The sequence below is a fragment of the Rhamphochromis longiceps genome, linkage group LG4 (genome assembly GCF_057381845.1).
Source record: "Rhamphochromis longiceps isolate RC_006_pf linkage group LG4, R_longiceps_female_GT1.1, whole genome shotgun sequence".
In the NCBI taxonomy this organism is placed as follows: Eukaryota; Metazoa; Chordata; class Actinopteri; order Cichliformes; family Cichlidae; genus Rhamphochromis; species Rhamphochromis longiceps.
This window is the reverse complement of record NC_140560.1, coordinates 38,109,995-38,125,423: the sequence shown is the minus strand read 5'-3', so window position 1 is coordinate 38,125,423 and position 15,429 is coordinate 38,109,995. Positions and strand designations below refer to the sequence as shown.

At 51.7% G+C, this 15,429-nt stretch overlaps 1 protein-coding gene across 1 annotated transcript; it reads right to left on the bottom strand.

Moving 5' to 3' along the window:
- Window positions 1–539: 539 nt before the first annotated feature.
- Window positions 540–13,612, bottom strand: fbxl19 (F-box and leucine rich repeat protein 19). The gene is made up of 11 exons (XM_085404926.1): window positions 12,861–13,612; window positions 9,704–9,904; window positions 7,476–7,619; window positions 6,339–6,425; window positions 6,085–6,255; window positions 5,882–5,914; window positions 4,573–5,795; window positions 2,954–3,117; window positions 2,365–2,526; window positions 2,055–2,276; window positions 540–1,975 (listed from the first exon to the last, which is right to left on the bottom strand). Exons 2-11 carry the CDS (start codon window positions 9,887–9,889, stop codon window positions 1,716–1,718), a joined length of 2,652 nt encoding a protein of 883 aa, XP_085261052.1. The 5' UTR covers window positions 9,890–9,904; window positions 12,861–13,612; the 3' UTR covers window positions 540–1,715.
- Between the last annotated feature and the right edge of the window lie 1,817 nt (window positions 13,613–15,429).

Below are 15,429 nucleotides of genomic sequence, written 5' to 3'. Positions count from 1 at the left end.
AGCCTTGCTCCGCCTCCCACCAGTCTCAACGGCATGCGACTGATTGAGCGGGCGGAGCTACAGAGAGGTTTTTAAATCAGCACTGATCCCTGCTTCACCTTCACGTTCTTCCACAGCTGTTGTTTGCGGGGCGACCTAAGATGAGGTCTCGGAGCGGACCATCAAATATTAGGAGCTGAAGGACGGCCCCTTGTGGACCGCGTCGGTACATTTAAAGCAGCTAAGACACGGCTGTCCTTATGTCGTCAGCTGACGGAGGTCGCCTGCGCGCTAAGGGAAGCCACGCCTCCGTTTTGACTGCAGAAGATTTCGTCACGGTTTAGGAACTTGGAGGACCTGCCGGGGAGTAACAGGAAGTTGGCGCCAATGTTTCGGCCGGTGATGGGACTCTGACAGCACGATTTGAGTCTGAAATCGAGTCCCCTCGGGTGGTGCGGCGGTCTTTTGGTCTGTCACTTGTGTTTTATGAACACGCTTCCACAGCCTGCTCAGACTGCAGGTTAAACTGAGCCCAGCGAACACGGACCTCTGCTCCATCGTGGTGTTTGTAGTACAATCATCATGGTCTCGTTAAAAGAAATGGGCTCCACAATAGAAAACGTGCCTGTGCTGCCTGAAGCAAGCTGCAGAGCAGCAGCAGAAGAAATCAGTGTTACGAAAACGACACTCGAGGTTCGCCTACGTGAACGACCCAATACGAGCGACCCGTCAGCAGGAATCCATCCCTCGCCATTTTCCCTCTGGTTCCTTCCCGATGTCGGTCGGTCACGGTGACGTCTGAGTCGTGGACGGCGTGCTGGACCAAACCAAACTAAAGTTTTTCCAGTGACTCTTTCTAATCTTTTGGGCAATTAATCGATTCATACGCACTCAGCTGTTTGTATTTACAGGGGAGTCATCGGTGAGGTCAGAGGTCAAACAGAGAAAACGAAACTAAATCAGCGATGACCTGCTGTGAGCATGTTTAAGTCTTTACTCAAATCACGGCAAACTTTTGGAGAGAGAAACCACAAGAGGTGCCAGAAACAGTCGATTGATGGTTTCTGCCTGAATTTGAGTCACTTGGCAGCGCGAGCGTCTGAGATGTGACGAGTTCGTCACGTTAAATAAACCAAGTTCAGTAAAGGTCAGTCTGAACGAACTTTGACGGTCGATGCATTTGTGGTCTGTGCAGAGGAGGACATGGAAAGTGTAGTGTGAGGTCAGTGACGCTTCAGGTGAGAAACGAGAAAAAGGCGGACGATGCTGTGAGACAGGAAGCAGAGGGAAAGCTTGACCTGCACAGACGGAGCGCGGCGCGTTCGCTCGACGAGTTCGCTCGACGAGTTCGCTCGACGAGTTCGCTCGACGAGCAGCTGACCGGCGTGATGATCGGTCGCAGGGTGGAAGGACGGAAAGGAAGGAGATGGGGGAGTTTAAGGAGGTGTGGGATGATGGTTCAAAGGTCAGGGGTCATTTACAGTAACCTACAGATATATACACACACCCAAATTATACAGAGAACAAATATATACATGCTCAGGGTTTCTATTTTTAACTATAACCAACAACTTTTTCCCAAAATACGTCCCTCCTCCTCTTCCAGCGTCAGGAGCAGTGCTGCACAACTCCTCCTCCTCCTCCTCCTCCTCCTCACCTGTCTGTAGTGTAATGAGGAGCGAGGCCGGGCTCACAGGCCACCTGGACTTGAGTGTCACATAACATGAAGGCGGACTTTAGCTGTTCTTTAGCAGCGTTCTGTCTTCAGGAGGACAGGAGGAGGAGGCGGCAGGCGTGGAGGAGGATGTAGCGGCGACACTGGTGGTGGTGGTAGCAGAGGAAGAAGATGAGGAGGAGGAGGTGGTGGCATTGGAGGGGAAGGAGAGCAGCTGTCCGGTCTCAGAGGAGAGGAGCGAGCAGGAGCGCAGGTCGACCGTCTGCAGGGAGGTGCAGCGGCGCAGCAGCGGGATGGACTGCTCCGTCACCTTAACACAACCTAGAAAACACACAGACGGGTGAGGCGGAGCAGCGGCACAGGTGGAGCAGGACAACGGTGAGGCTCAGGCGTCGCTTACCTGCCAGGTTGATGTGGGTGAGGCTCTCTCTCAGGGGGGAGATGTGGGAGGTGAGCGTGTGCACCGTCTGGTCGGTGATGTTCCCGCAGTGGCTCAGGTCCAACTTGGCCAGGTGAGGAACGTAACGCATCAGTAGGCGGGACGACGCGTCTGTCAGGTCCAAACCCGCCAAACGCAGCTCTGTCACATTCTGGAAACGCCCCGCTCTGGTTTCCCCGTGGGCTGCAGGCCCAATCAGAGCAGAGAATCAAACACGTGATAACCTCAGAGCCTTTGTGCAGGCGGAGGTGTTCCGATGTGGGTGTCTCACCTGTCCTGGTATCAGGTGGGGGCGCCAGCAGCTCTCTCAGGTGAGAGTCTTTGAGGTCCTCAACTCTGCTGAGGTCCAGCAGCTTCAGGCAGGGGCACACGGCCTGACACAGAGCGGAGACCGCCGCCCACGGGCAGCCCGACACATTCAGCTCCAGCAGACCTGAGCGGGACAGAAGACACAGGTGAGACTCGCAGGTGAGAGGTGGAGCCACTCGCTGCCTCACAGGAAGGAGGGAAACAGCTCCAGTGGGAGGTTTCAAGAGTATCATGTGACCTGGTTTGGCCAATAAGCCTTACACCATCAGGTGAAAAAATGAAAACCACGGCAACTTATAGCAGGGTGTGGGCAGGCGAGCTACACCTGTGCGAGGCCTTGAAAACAAGCCTTCAGATTCGGCTCCATCTGCCGCCCCACAGCGTGAGCACATGAATACGAAGTTGATTCGGTCAGACGGGGATCCACAGCAGTTATCAGAATCAAAGCGTTTTTATAATTCAAGTTCCCCTCGCGCTTCAGTCTTCGTGTTGCGAGTGGGGGTAATGTGTGTGTGTGTGTGTGCAGCGGGTGGAGGTGGCGGCACCGTCACCTTGCAGGCGGTTGATGAGCCACATCAGCTGTTTCTTGGAGATGTTGGTGTAGCCCAGGTTGAGGGAGACGGGCTGCCGGCGGATGATGCCGCTCAGCATGGGGGGGGTGATGGAGCGCTGCCGGCTCAGGTCGATCTGAGTCCACAGCCTCTTATCGCAGCACCTGGGGGAGGGAGAGACCACAGCTTTAGTCCGCAGGGCTGACGACCGTGGGGGTTACACTGAGGTCAGCAAACTCCTTTAGTCCCCGCACCGCAGCCTTCCACGCCACTAGAGATACGGTATATGTCGACCCAACGTGTAGTTACCCGCGAGGCTCACGTCAGGTTAGGTGGAAGGTTGCAGCGTGGGATTCAAACGGGGCTCCGTTTATGGCGTAAGCTACGATGCAGAAGCACAGGTCACGTGTACAGCGAGACGCATCGACTTGGAAATCCAAACCAGACAGGATGAACTCGGACCTACCGCTGTTCTCCAGCTCTGATCGAAGCGAGTCCACTTTTGTCTCGTAAAAGTGCAACTGTAGCCCCCCTACTGGAGTACTAGGGCTGGGTATCGTCACCGATTTCTAGAATCGATTCGATTCAATTCGATTTAAATCTGGGAAATTTTGCCTCAGACAGTCAGAAATATAATTCAGATCAGTACATTTACATATTTTTGTATCTGTGAGCGTCACAGCAGAGGCCTTTGTGTCACAGCAGCTGAAGATAAAACAGAAAAACATGAAGCAGATTTTCCTGTTCTGGGATTTTATAAAAATATTCTGCAGTCGATCAAAAACGAAGTGAATCCATGACGATGTTTATGTGAAGCGTAGTTTGGATCAATGTTGTTTGGAGAGAGATCAAACTAACAGCTTCAGAATCAGCACAAAAAGGGCGTGAACACAAAGCTCGACCCGCCGACACATCAGAGTCGGCGAGCTGTCGGCTTTCAGCCCCGACCGTGTCCGTGCCGTCGGTGAGAAAGTCACAGCTCACTGATCCTGATGCGTCGGCGGGTCGAGCTTTGTGTTTACGTCTCTGTGCAGAAGCCTGTTCCTGCTCTCAGTTACTGTTTTCATCTTTGGTGGTTGTTGAAGTTTTGTGAGGTTTCACCGGAGATTCTGGCGTTTCGGGCAAAATAAATTTATATTTAAAAATCGATTCAGGATTTTAATGAATCGATATCACGTTATCCAGAATCATTTTAATCGATGAATCGATGATTAAAACCCTCCCTATCGAGTACCACCTAATGTGTGTGGCTGTCGTCATAGCAACACGGCCGAGGGTCCCATGACATAGTGAGTATGCGACACGAATGCTGCAACAAAGGCGGAGGTCGAGGCGCCGACATACCTCCTGCTGGGTCAGCTAACACGCTGTCGTCTTGACGGTTTGCCCGACTCGTCGGACGCTTCTTATTCTTACAGCGTTTATTTTATTGTTATTAGTTTTTTAACCCTTTGAGGACCTGCAGAAGCCTCATAATTATTAAAACCAGCCAATAACAAAGTTTTAAACCCAATCAGCAGAAGGGGCGTGCTCGGCTCTTCAGCCAAAGCTACAGCGACTCTGATAGGCCATCGTACGAGACCCCGCCCCCTCGCACCCGTGACCTCACAGCGACTGACCAGCGGCTCCAGGTGCGGCAGACCCTCATGCAGACGCAGAGCTCTCTGTGACTCAGGAAGGTGAAGACTCGCAGCCACACGTCCCGTGTCATGATGTGGGCGGTGCCAGAGTCCAGCGGCAGGCAGCTGGGCTCGGGGCACGCCGGCGGGGGACGCACCAGGTGCCTCTCCATCTGCACGGGGCGGGGAGGCGAGGGTACGGCCGGCGGGCTGCGCTTCATCATCTGAGAGCGAGGGCCGAGGCGGGACGGCTGCGAGCAAGGCGACGCCGCCATGGCTGACATCATGAGTCCGCTGGCCCCGCCCCCCCCGCCGTTGGAGGTGGGGATTGAGGAGGAGGAGGAGGTGCTGTTTCTAGACGTCTGGTTCTTGTTGTTTCGGATCTTGTTGCCACGGTTGCCGCTACCTTTGGTCCCACCCGCTCCGCCCCCGCCGTGTCTGTGATTGGTCAGAGCTCCGCTCGCGTTCTCCTTCTCCCCGCCCCCTCCTCCCCCCGTGCCTCCACGTGTCCGGCCGTTGCGCGCCTCCTGCCCGTTGCTGCGCTGCTTCCCGGTGAAGCTGTCATGCTGCGAGGACGGAGCCATCTGACTGGAGGACAACGGTGAGGGCGGGGGCAGGGAGGCGGAGTTTTTCCTGGTCCTGTCCAAAGTGGGCGTGTCGTCATCCTCTACATCCATCAGCCCACCTTTGCGTCCCCTCTGGGACAGCCCCGCCTCCCCTCTCCGACGGGACTTGTCTCCCCCGGCCTGCTCGTCCTCCCGCTCGTCCTCCTCGCCCCTCCCTCCCTCCCCCTCCGACTCCTCGCTGGCACTGAAGCCGAGCTCGGCCAGACGCCGCTCCCTCTCCCTTCTCTCCCGCTCCGCACGACTGCCGCTGCTGTTGCTGTAGACGACGGGAGGGGGTGGGGCTGGCGAGGACGAAGACGGGGAAGACACTCTCCCCTGCTCCCCCCTCAGGGAGTCGTCGGAGTCAGACTCCGAGTCAGACTCTGAGCTGGAGGACGAGGACGAGGACGAGGAGGGCCGGCGCTCCAGCATGCACATCCTCTTGAATCGTTCCAGTTTCTCTCTGTGATGGGAACGCTGGTCGGCGCTCGACGTCCCGCCCACACCACCGCCTCCTCCGGGCTGCGAGGAAGATGACGTGGAGGAACCCTGCACCCCTGAGGCTCCGCCCCCAGAGGAGGAGGGACCATTGGACTCCGCCGCCTCCTGTTTGGGTTTCTGACGAGAGAAAAGACGACATGTCAGAGAAAGCGGGCGGTAACCGAGCTCGAGGACATCACGTGGGTTAGCGGTGGACGTCTTACCTTTTTCAGGCGTTTTTCGTGGCCTCCTTTCATCTGAGGAACAAACAGGAAGCAGATCGATAACATCATTAGTGTCATTAACAGCGGTTTGGAGAGGGAGCTGTGAACTGGCTCCTCCTCCAGTCTTAAATCTGAGCACATTAAACACTGATCAATAATCTATAATCAACTCTGTGACTCGTTCAATCTGACTTTAAGGTCACCTTCTTCTTGGGCCCGCTGTCCGCAGGCAGCTCCTTCTCCTTTTTCCTCTTGTGCCCGCCCTCCTCTGAGGTGGGTGGGGCTTTCTTTTTAGGAGGCGGGTCATCGGTGAGCTTCCACCGGCCCACCTCACCATTATCCAGCCTGCGTTTGCCCGAGCCGTCCGCCTGGTCCTGCACACAAACAGAAGCAGGGTTCAGTCTATCCGAGCGCACCACTGCCCCGAACCGGTCCCCTGTACTGGTCCCACTCTCACCTTACTGGTTTTGCCCTCCTTGTGGCACTTCGGACACTCCCAGCAGTTCGGGATCTCGTCGTTGATGATTCCTTCAGCTTTGCCCATCTGAGGACAAAAGGCAGCACACATCAGCACATCTGGAAACATCAGGAAGAGCAGCGAGTGACTGCAGAGGAGGAGATGCTAGCAGCTCGACACGACTGCGGGTCATGTGATGGAGCCGCTGCGAGGAAATATTCTCAGTTTGAAGTTACAGCAACTAATTTTTCACCACGTCAGCCGACTCAGAGAGCTGAGGTCTGTTTTCCTTCTCCCAATTCCAGCGTAACCAGAGCTACGGTGGCTGCTGCTGGACAAACTTGGTCGGCCAAATACAAATTCAGACCGTACCCCGTGTGGACCAGATCCGCCCGGAGCGTTTCCCTGTCTGTGGCCGTCAGACACCGTCATGTGACATTTAAGATGTCGGTGGCTCTGACAGATTATTGATCATTCATTTAATGAGTTTTTGGAATTACACTGTTATAGGCACATTTATGAGCGCCACGTGTTACTCACGTCCTGGTCGAGCCAAGGAACGTTAGCTTGTTATTTGAATGTATTTAACCTGATCATGTGACCAGTGTGCAGCTGCTGAAAACTTACAAGGTTACACAGATTAAACTTTGCTGAGTCACTGCTGCTTTCAGTGGACTCGCTCTGAGTCAGGAAGTGTGTGACAGCAGCTCCCTGAAACCAAGGAGGAGCACCTCTGTTTGGTTTTTAGTGTGGATTAATGCTGCCGCGCACACAGATGAAAGGCCATCAATCTCAGGCCCGCACAGCAGCCACAGAGGGCGAGCAGAGTGAAACCAAAAGATAAAATGAGGAGCGATCGTTTCCAGGTTTTTGTTTTCAGGACAGTAAGAAGCCAGAATGAAGCCCCGTGTCTGCACTCCAGCAGCATGCTGCGTGTTTGCACGCTGATGATGTGCAGCCTGAGTGCCAAACATCTGGATCCGAGTCCGTCTCTGTGTTGAGCACAGATCTCCGTCCTCGTTCACAGCTCTGAGAGCTCTGCTGCATCGACCCACTTTTTCCTCAGCATCATTAAACTTTCATTCACAGGAAACAAACCGGCATTTCAAAATAAAAGCCCTTTCCAGGCAAACTGACCTTGAGGCAGCTGGGGTGGATGATCTCGTTGCAGATGGTGCACTCCATCAGCGAGAGGCTGAACTTCTCGTCCTCTGAGTCCACCGTGTCCTCCTTCCCCGCCTCTCCACACGCAAAGCACACGGCTGTGTGAGGCAACACCGGCTACAGACAGGTGAGACAGACAGGTGAGACGTGTACAGGGGGGTAAAAACGGAAACGTGCTGACAGTTAAAGACGTGGATGCAGATGTTGTGGGAGGAGAGTACCTGAATGAACCACACAAAGCTGAAACCTTTAGAGCGCTAATGTCTACTCCTGCTTCCTAATCAAACAGTAGGACTGAACATCTCTCAGAGAAACATCTGGATCTCAGAGCAGGTCGATCAGGCCCACAGGTGAGGGGCAGACTCCTTCCTGTGACTTTAGGACCCTCCCGACCTGCTCAGGGCTCAGTCGGGATCTGATCGATCGATCAAGACTTCTTCTCCTGCACATCCTGCAGGTGGGCCGTTCCCCTCGGCGTTCACCTGGCTGCTCTGGCATCCAACACTGTGCGGTTATTGATCCGAGCGCAGAATCGTGGAGCTCTGCTGTGTTTGGGTCTGTAACCTGTGCTGTTGTCATCCAAACAGAAGCCGAGTGTGTTTCTATAATCTCGCCTCGTTAGTCGAGCAGTGACGCTTGGCTGCATTTTGCGTTTTTAAAAACATGATCATGCACCCATCAACCTTTTAAAAGTCGAGCAGGTCACCAAAAGGTCAACAGCACAGACGCATGATCCGGTTTTATTTTCGTGTTTCATGTACTCAGAAACACCAGATTCACACATCGAACCCACTGAGGGTGGTCGACCCCCCAACACCCGCGCAGACCCAAACCTGCGGTCTGAGGCCTCAAACGGCTCGCAATGACTTAAAGAGGCGATGAGCTGCAGGTCGCCAGGTCACTGCTCGACCTCAGTGAGGCAGCAGCACTCAGAACACCTGCAGCTGGTGCTCCTCATCCTCTCAGCAGACACCAGGGGGCGTCTCTGCTCCTGCTGAGGGAGCAAAGCAAGGAGCATCATCCTAACCTGCACCACCCTCCTCCTCCACACAAAGCTCCAACAACAGATAAATAAATCTCCATCATGTGAGCCGTAGACCGTCTCACTGTGTGTGTGTTTTAAGCAGCTCTGTGAAATGGCAATGGATCAAAGCCAACTCGCTCTCGCTCACAGTGCCAGCAACCATCACTGGTTGCCACGGAAACCCAGCATCGTCGCCCGCTGGGCTCTTGGTTGATGCCATTTGAAGAATCGACACACAGAAAGAAGAATACAGCACATCTTCAGCACGCACACACCTGTGCATGGGTCGCGATCCTGCCGTCAGGGACAGCAGCAGGTGTAATGGAGGACCGTGTTGACATGGAAACCTGTTTCACTCAGACTGCAGATCTGAGCATAAATAAGTGCAGTGTGATTTTTGAGCTGAATGTTTGTGGATGATGGAGCGCTGCATGTACGCTGCAGCTAACACGCCTCCGTGATCTGCTCAGTCACATGCTTCTGACACTTTGTCCTGAAAGCAAACCGCTGAGCTGGGTTTGACTCCAGCTGAAGGCTTCAGAGGTCAAAGGGCATAATATTCATCAATCATTGCTTCTTATCAGTTGAAGCCACAGAGATACCTGAGTGTACAGAGCCTGAGGTCCGACCGCGGAGGCGTACCTGCAGACGAACTGAACCTGATCTGACAGTCTGTGGGAGGGGCTTTCTCGCTGGCCGGTGTGCCAGCAGTGGCGAGGACCGCTGAGCGAGCCCTGCGAGATTTGACGTGTCTCCTGCTGGTTTGCGTAGGTCACGCGTTACTGACATGTTTGGGCTGGATGATCCAAAGCTAAAAGCACAGGTCACCCTTCAGTCTGCGAGCCACACACATTCCTGCTTTCTCGGCAGGTTTTTGCTGGACGGCACGCAGCAAACATCAGCCAACGGCGACCGTGTGACAGAAGCATGTCCACTTCGCTGTGAATATTACACAAACACTGTCAGGGTTAAACAAGAGCTCTGTGTAAGAGCTTTCCGAGGGATGTAGGTCAGACAAAGAAGACTGATTCTGAACCGAATCATGCAAAGCTGCTGTGTAGAGTCTAACAATGAGGATCTGTAATGTATTTTTAACCTCAGTTCATTTTAAGGCCAGTGTGGTTCATGTTCAGGTTACAGTCTCGGCGTCTGCTGTCGTGTCGTGTGTGCGTCTCACCGCCGTGCACTGTCTCAGGAGGCAGGACTGCTTCATGCGGCCGGGTCCGCCAAACTTCTTCATGTCCTTGCAGAAGTGACACTCGCCGCACTCCGTCCTCATGCAGGCCTGGCAGCGCCGGCACCGCGTCCGCCTGCGCCTCGCCCCACCGCCGGCCCCCCCGCCCAGCGCCTTACTGCCCGACATCACCGAACAAGTCAGCTGGAACCAGAGAGAGCGAGAGGACAGAGATATGAGCATGTGGGACAGCAGCAGACGATCCCTGTGGAGGTAAAGACGTTTACAGCATGTAGATAAACCCCTCACAACACCTGTTTCAGTCGTATTAAGGCTGAAAGTTTGCATTATTAGGGGCGTGGTCTCTTTGACTGACAGGCTGTCTGCTAGCTTCACCTGAACTGGACCTCTGAACTATGTTTGTGCTGTCCGAGCCTTTTAATGACATCATCACACCAATAATGTGCTGATCAAACATCTGGACTCATCACGACGCTTTTTTAAATCCAACAAACACTTAGTTTTATTCCTGAAACGTTACAGGTGGACTGAAGTCGTCGTACGTGTTGTTGAAGACGTTTAAACGGCTGGAGCAGAATGTGCGTCTCACAAAATGAAAATTCAATCAGCAGAAACTCGTCTGAGGTTCAACAAAAGGAAAAACATTTTTCATATCATAAGGACCCAGAAAGTCATGTAATTAACTGGTGATTTGAATACGACTGGTTTAAAACACCCTCTGAGTTTTCAGTATTTGAATGTTTATTAGTTTTTGGATGTTTCTGCCTGTGTTCTGTCAGGATGACCTCACACTGCAGGTCCGGGCTCTGACGAGGCCCATCCAGGTGTGCTCTCCCTGGACTGGCAGCGTCTCACGCTGGAAATGAGCTCAACCCATGACAGAACTTCCACCGTGCTTCACAGGAAACGGTCAGGTACGAGGACTGGAGTGAAAAAGCAGTCAGTGTCCACAGAACAACTTCAGAAACTGGGCGACTAATGCTCAAGAGCGCTTTAGAAGGAACAACAAGGTCTGGCTGCCCGGAAGCAGATTAATGAGGGGTGACTCAAGACTTTCGCACAGCACGGGGTAAAGCTCACACTCAGTGTTGAATCTGCGGCGCAGCCGCCCACCACAGCCACCATTTATGCATGTGCGTGCTCCGCCCGCACCGCCCTGCAGTTTCACCACCCAAACACGAGTTGGCCCTCCAGCTGACTCGAAACATGGCAGCAGAAGCAGCCAGATGGGAAGTGGCAGACCTCAACGGCCAATCACAGTCGCTCTGTAAGAAGGCGCCTGTCAGGTTACGGAGCCAATTCAACGCAGTTTAAACCTGAAGAACACGCCTCCCTCTCCTCCTGACTGATACTGACTACTGATCAGGTTCAGCTGATCGATAACCAGAAGGAGCCGTTGGCTGTTGTTGGGTTTTTTCCTTTTCTCACGTGGCACAAAAAACATTTTGTAAGAATAAAACCAAAACACCAACATGCAGCTGACATGCTGTTCGCAGCAGCCTCGCGGCGCTGCTCGATTAACTAATCATCACTTATGTGGTCGATGTTAACAACGGTTCACTGTGTGGACAGACGCGATTGATCTCTGTACCTTTTATTTTTAAAACAACTTTTCAGCTTTACACTTTGTTAAAGTGACATTAATTTGATATTTTATTGTATAAACCCATTCATACAAAAAGTGGCTGCAGAGCATTAAAACACACATTTGCTCTAACTGATAATTACTTTCAAAAAGCTTCCTCTGTGTAAACGATGATCAGTTCAGGGTCTGCTGCACGCACTTGTGTCAGCAGTGCCGAGGCCACTTCCTGTGGACTGGAGTGTGTGTTAAGCTGTAAACATCTGGAAGTCTCAGGCTATGTTCTCTTCATCCTCGACTTCAAACTGTTCAGTTTGTTGGTAAAAACTATAAAACTTTCTAGAGTCAGAGTTCAAAGTTCACTGCGGCGAGACCAAGAACACACTCCTCACAACAACTCTAATCAGACACTAGAGTCCCCCTCAAAGCTGATGGTGAGCGGCCTCGGTATGAGCAGTGAAAGGACTCGACAAAACCGGTTTTATATAAATTTGCTGCACCTGCTTTCCCATCAGGCAAAGGCGAGTGCACAGCAGCTCACCTGCAGACACTTTATTTTGTTCCAGTGAGACAAGAACTTCCTGGAGTTTGAGGGGGAGAGTGTAAAGCCGTATCAGTGCATCTTTGCAGGTTTACAGTTGCATAAATCCAACAGGGACACAGTGTTATTCCAAAAAAGATGCAAAGTCAAAGAACCAAAAACAGCAAGCAGTCCTCTGCAGAGCAGCCACATGCTTAAAGATTCTACATTATTATTTAAACCTGTTAGGTGGACCTCGACATACTGAAATCACTAACAGACCGGATCTGCTTCATTATCTGGTCCAAATCCAGGTGTTTTTAAATCCAGGTGTTTTGGTTGTACGGGCTGCTGAGCATGCTCTGAAGCTTCACTCTGTTTCTTTCACGTTACTTATAATATTTATTGTATTTTCTGGGTATTCTTGCGGCTGCTGTAGTCTCACAGTGCCTGTCAGTAATCAAGGGAATAATATTCCTGACATTAAAGAATGAAAACGGAGAGGGTGAAGCAATCCTGCTTCCTGTGTGAAGCTAACATCCCAGGATCGTTTTCACCAGCTTCCTCCTTCCAGGCCAGCACGAGCCCACAGAAACACCTGTATGAGAACATCACCTGAAACGCGATTTTCTCATTAAACATGTGACGGAAACAGAGGCTGGCTGTAGCTAACAGCAGCTAACAGCAATAATAATGAAGATGCGCATCTGGCACCGTTTGGAGACTAACCGCTAACAGCTAGCAGCTATCCCGTCACAGTCACCTACAGCCAGCCTGGGCATACCTGCCCGGACAACACACCTGTACACACCGTCTGCCCTGTTAATTACCTAATATCACATGTAGGAGGGCAGCCCCCCTTCCCTTCCCCAGCCTCTCCTAAAACATTAACGTTAGGCGTGCTAACAGGCTAGCACGCTAGCAGCCCGTCCGCCCCCTGCAGCAGCTTCCTCTTTCACGCTGTCCCCGCTCCGCAGCTAGCTGCCGGGCAGGTGTAGGTGAACAAACCCGACCCTCACGAACCCTTCCCCGCTCACCTCTCTGAATCAGCTCGCATGCTCCTGGGTCGCTCATTAGAATCGGTATCCGCCAACAATCAGCCCACGTTAGCCCGTGCTGAGCGCAGCTAGCCGTCCGCTTCCTTGTTTCTTCGCCCGCCGCTGCTTCATGCGCATGCCATCCCGCTGGCTGCCGCTGGCTCCGGTTCTCCAGGCTGGCCTGCCTGAAGGACCGCGGTGGTCTAACTGTGTCGGTAGAGAACGGATGGATATCGGTGAGGCGGAGGGCGCAGTCGTGCCCATTCACTCCCCTCTCTGTCCGCCTCTCTCTCTGCACTCGATCCGCCTCGCTCTCCCCCCGCAGCGCGTTCCGCGTGCTCCGCGGCTCTTCCTCCCGAGGGGCTCCAAAATACACACAACGGCCCGTTCTCGCCGCAGCGCGGCGCTTTCAACGCGTTCCCGGTGATACTCCTCCGCACGAACTAGGCCCGTTCGCCGTCGTAGGCTGGAAAAGCAGCGCCGCGCGCGGCTATTGTTCTGCGACTCTATTGTGTGGCGCGAGGCTGCGGTGCTGCGCGTGATTCGGTTCAGTGTCGCGAATCGGCCGGTGGCTCGCGGCACGTTTAACCCCGCATTGATGACATCATGCAGGTGACCGCAGAGCTCGCGCTGCTTCAGCCTCGGACAGCGACGGAAAATAAAATAAATAAATAAATAAATAAACCGCTAAATAAAATATAGGCACAAACGATATGCACGCTCCTCCTCTCCGTGTCACGTCACAGTGCGGAGGGCATTGTGGGACTTGTAGTTGTCCCGCTTCTCCACAAAAAAGCGTTGAGCTAAAATGTTTTTTAGCCCACACAAGACATTTGAAATATAATAGAATATAGAGATCAGTAGAATCCGGATAAAAATGAAATTCAAGGTAAGAAAAAAAAGATTTAAAAAATGCAGCAAACACATGCAAATACATGTTGGTGCAATAAAAATGAAATCAATCAACGACTAAAACATGCTGGTGAATAACTTTACAGCTCATAAAAACCGAGATTTTTATTTTTATAAAGAAACACAGCAGTGCTGACTCCTGAGTTCACCGCAGGGTTTATTCACAATATATCTTATAAATATTTTATTCCATAAAACACGTTTTTTGTTTCGTTCCAGCTTTACAAAGACAAGAACTAACAGACTTAAAAACTCCTTTGTCCCACACGCCATCAGACTGTTTAACTCCTCTCTGGAGGGGAGAGGGAGGGGAAACAGGAGGACAAAGGAGGGGGGAACAACTAAGCTGTAGTGCCTCTTCACTTCACTGTGCAATACCTTTTGTGCAATACTTTTGTAAATAGTCAACAGTGCAATAGACTCAATACTTGAAATGTGCAATTCACTTGTATTTTTATTTTTATTCCTATTTATTCTATTTATCCCCTTCGTATATTTTATTTATATTGTCTCTGTATATATGTATATATATATATATATATAATATTCTGTAACTCTGTAACTTCTGTCGGTGCTGTGCTTTTTTGGAAATCGAATTTCCCAGAGGAACCCACCCGAGGGATTAATAAAGTTCTATCTAATCTAATCTAATCTACATTGATTTGATTTACTGTGTCATTTCTCCCAGTGCATGTTTTCTGTTTTTATTATTTACTGATGTAATTTTACATTTGACTTTGGTCGCTGTCTGCTGTATGAACAAAGTCATGTGATGTGTGGAGTACTGTTCTCCTCTGTAAACGTGAGTGACTTTCCTCTGTGGGTTCAGACACTTGGGTATAAGCATTTCCTCAGAGGGCACAGTGGCTCTGCTGAAAGTGGATCTTTGATCTGAGCTCCAGCTCAAACCTGAAGGTTCACGTCTGTGACGACGAGCTCTGCTGACGGTGTTCTGACTGAGTGACGGCCAGCTGGACGTTTCCTGCCATAAAAATAGGATTTATGCTGATGTTTGCTGAAGCTGACCAGACTGCGTTTATTTGGTCTCGAGTTTGTAGAAGTCTGGGATGGATAATAGTAAAGCATAACTCACGGATGCTGAGACTCCTCGCTGTGATAACTGCAGACTACACTGAATCAGTACACTGCTGTTTTTTTATTTGCAGTGTTTTTAGTCTACCTGCGCTTTCTTGGTCACATCCACCTGGATCCAAACTGTCAGCAAAAACCAGTCTTCACAGCAGAAGGTTAAAGGTCAATGTTTTAAATTCCACCTTCAGCGCCCTGTGCTGCCATATAGACCCCACCTGTACTTACAGGCAGACAGTTATGGGACTCTGATTTAATACGAGAAGACTGCACGAAAAACAAGTTTTATTTTTGTAAAGCTGAATTCCTGTCTGCCTTGAACAGCTTCAGCTTTGGGTCATGACCCCTACAGCTTCTGAAGGAAAAGGGTAACTGCATGGAGCACCTGTCCTGAGACAGGAAGCCTACACTCCACATCTGCATCGGGCTGAACTGGAACACCAGCACGGAGGCCGGAGGTGCTGAGCACACTCTCCTCCCTCACTGAAGAGACAGCTGTTCATCACAAACACCTTCAAACTCACGTTCAGGTGCTTTTCATCACTTTTCTTGAACCCAGAGTTTTTAA